This window comes from Halyomorpha halys, unplaced genomic scaffold (genome assembly GCF_000696795.3).
Source record: "Halyomorpha halys isolate HHAL.00 unplaced genomic scaffold, Hhal_1.1 Scaffold1175.1, whole genome shotgun sequence".
Lineage (NCBI taxonomy): Eukaryota > Metazoa > Arthropoda > Insecta > Hemiptera > Pentatomidae > Halyomorpha > Halyomorpha halys.
This window is the reverse complement of record NW_027115251.1, coordinates 103,473-106,193: the sequence shown is the minus strand read 5'-3', so window position 1 is coordinate 106,193 and position 2,721 is coordinate 103,473. Positions and strand designations below refer to the sequence as shown.

Sequence of the window (2,721 nt, the reverse complement as noted above, 5' to 3'; positions counted from 1 at the left end):
GTTTTTCATTGACCGCACCCCCAACCATCTTCTCCTCAATAATAATAATAATAATTTTTGATGTACTAAGATAGGCTCAACAGTCGGTTCTCTTAGACACAGCATGTATAGTGCAAAAGGTTTTAAACATTTGAAAAAATAAAATAAATAAATAAACAAAATATGAAGGTGGTTGGACTTCTAGGTCCCCCTCATCAACCCGCAATAGTGAGAAAAACTGAAAAATAATAATTATATAATGTAGGAACCATAATATAAATTACAAAATAACAAATTGGCATATACCGATAGAAAATATAGTTAAGATAATATATTGAAGACAATATAGATACAATACAATAAATGTAAAAGAAGTGAGTAAAAACTATTAAATATAATGGTGTAAACCTAACCATACAAAATATTTAGATAATGGTTTTTTTATGGATAGTGGTAATAATATTTTATCTTCATTGGCAATTGTAATAGCCATTACAAAATAAGTTAATTGAAACAATAAGTAGTGAAAGTTCATCTTTTTTTTTTTTTTCTTCAAGACTGATTTAACAGATTTGAGTGTGGACAAGTGTAATTGGGCAGATGTGTGTTGCCAGTGACAGGTGGTATCAGCATCGAACCTTCAGGTTTGCTAAGCCTGTATTATTATTAACTCATCATTATCCTTATTACTTTTTTATAACTTTCATGTTTATACTCTTATTTAATTATTTTATTATTTAGACTGTATATACTCTTTACTTTTTTTTTCTCTTACTTATACATTTTGTTACCTTTTTATTATCATATTCACTCTTACATTTCTTGTTCCGACCACAAATATCTGTTAAGAATATTTTCGTTAAGGAAGGTCAAAGATGCTTCCACTCCTCTATCTTCTACTACCATCTTTCATCTCTCTGTCTCATTCTACTTTCTTAACTCAGGTGAGAAACATATCTATAGCATATGCTATGCTTACACTATGTTTTATTTCTAACTATTTCTTTCTTATAATTGTATGATATTTGTTATTACTTCTGCATATTATTACCCTATTCATTACTCAAGTAATACATTTACAATTCTACCACTCATTACTATACTTTTTTTTAGTTTATATTCTATTCATATATGTTTATAATATTTTGTTTACTACGTTTCCCTCTTTTTTATCCTTTTTTTTTTTAATATATCATCTTTTCTACAACTTTCTATATACATTGTTTTATCATGTCTTTTAGTAGTCTGTTTGTATCTTGTTCTCATTTAGCCCTGATGAAGTTCTGCAAAATGGGGCTAGACATCAGTTACTAATAGTTTTTTTTTTTCTTACTATTGTTGTACCTTTTTTGACTGCTACCCAGATCATCTCCCTAATATAAATTTAATTTAGTAATATGGAGAAAATGGTGGAAGATTCAAGTTGTAAAGATGAGTCTGTAGGTCGAACAGTGTAACTTTCAGCGACCTGTTAACTCAAACTATCTAATAGAGAGGAAGCAGCATTACTTAGATATCTACAACTTTGTTTCCAATGGAAATGTTGAATTTGAAAAATAAAAAATATTTTTGATTTAAGAATTTTTCTTTACTACTATCATTCAGTAAAAATTTTTAAAAATATTAACAAAAAATTGTTCAAAAATTTTCAAGCCTTCTGTGCATATTTTGGAATAAAAATAGTTCAATTTTTTCCCTTAGAAATGCGTGAACAATGAAATAGCAGGAGGGTGCTGTCATGTCTTGTCTTAGAAACAAAGTAATATATGTTCCCTTTCATCTTAATGAGACTTCTATCCTGTACACATATCCAGAAATTCAAGACTCATTAATTAATTTAATAATTATTAAATAAACCCCGCACCCCCGACAAACTTCTCCAATCATTAATCTACGGTCAACTATCTACACCTCATTAATTAATTTAAGTTAACCCTCATTTTATTATTGCAACCTAATGAATTGATAAGTATTTTTTAAATTAATTTACTTCAAAGATTTTCCTACAAAGCTGTTTGAGGTGATCTAAATACAATGAGTATATTTTATGTTTGTCAATAAATAATATTTGCAACATGATAAGATATAATAGTAAAGTTAGATTTTTTTGAGACTTTTTATCTATTATTAGTCTTGATTATTTTGTATTTTTTAATATTATCTTTCTTATTCAAGTTTTTTGTTGTAACTAATTAGTATTTCTATAGATTTGTAACCTTTATCATACATTTTTTAAACTTGAATTTTAGGTCACCATGCACTTGATTAATAATCTGGGACATTTTCCTTTGATAAGCGGAGGAGCGAATCTCGGTTCTATAGTTGTAGAACAGGATGATGTACTGGGCTTGGAAGCAGATCAGTTGTCTTCACAGCTTTTTACAGCTCCTAACATTCAGGTATAAATATATTTATAGAGCAACGTACCTTAGCTTTATAAATATATTTATAGAGCTAAGGTATTTTAGGTAAACTTTAGACTCATAACTGAGGCTCATATTTGTTCCAATTGGTCACCTCCTTGTATTGTTGAGTAAAAAACAGCACTTCCTATGATGTACTAAACCAATAATGCAATGTGTGTATGCATACACCTACAAATATACATATTTGTGTATTACTAAAACTGTGAGTTCAGTTCTTTAAATGGAGTACTGCTTATTTTCTACACACTCATAACTAATGAAAAAAAAGAAGAAAAAAATAGGACAAAATAAAAAAAAAGTTTAATAAATGGAATAT

The 2,721-nt window shown here is 28.0% G+C and overlaps 1 protein-coding gene across 1 annotated transcript in view; it reads left to right on the top strand.

Annotated features, from left to right (window-relative positions):
- LOC106688677 (probable Rho GTPase-activating protein CG5521) overlaps positions 1-2,721 on the top strand; it is a gene marked incomplete at its 5' end in the record, with an annotated part of 237,137 nt that overhangs the window by 150,084 nt on the left and 84,332 nt on the right. The window contains 1 exon segment of the mRNA XM_067052337.1: positions 2,229-2,378. Coding sequence (XP_066908438.1) covers positions 2,229-2,378 — 150 coding nt within the window.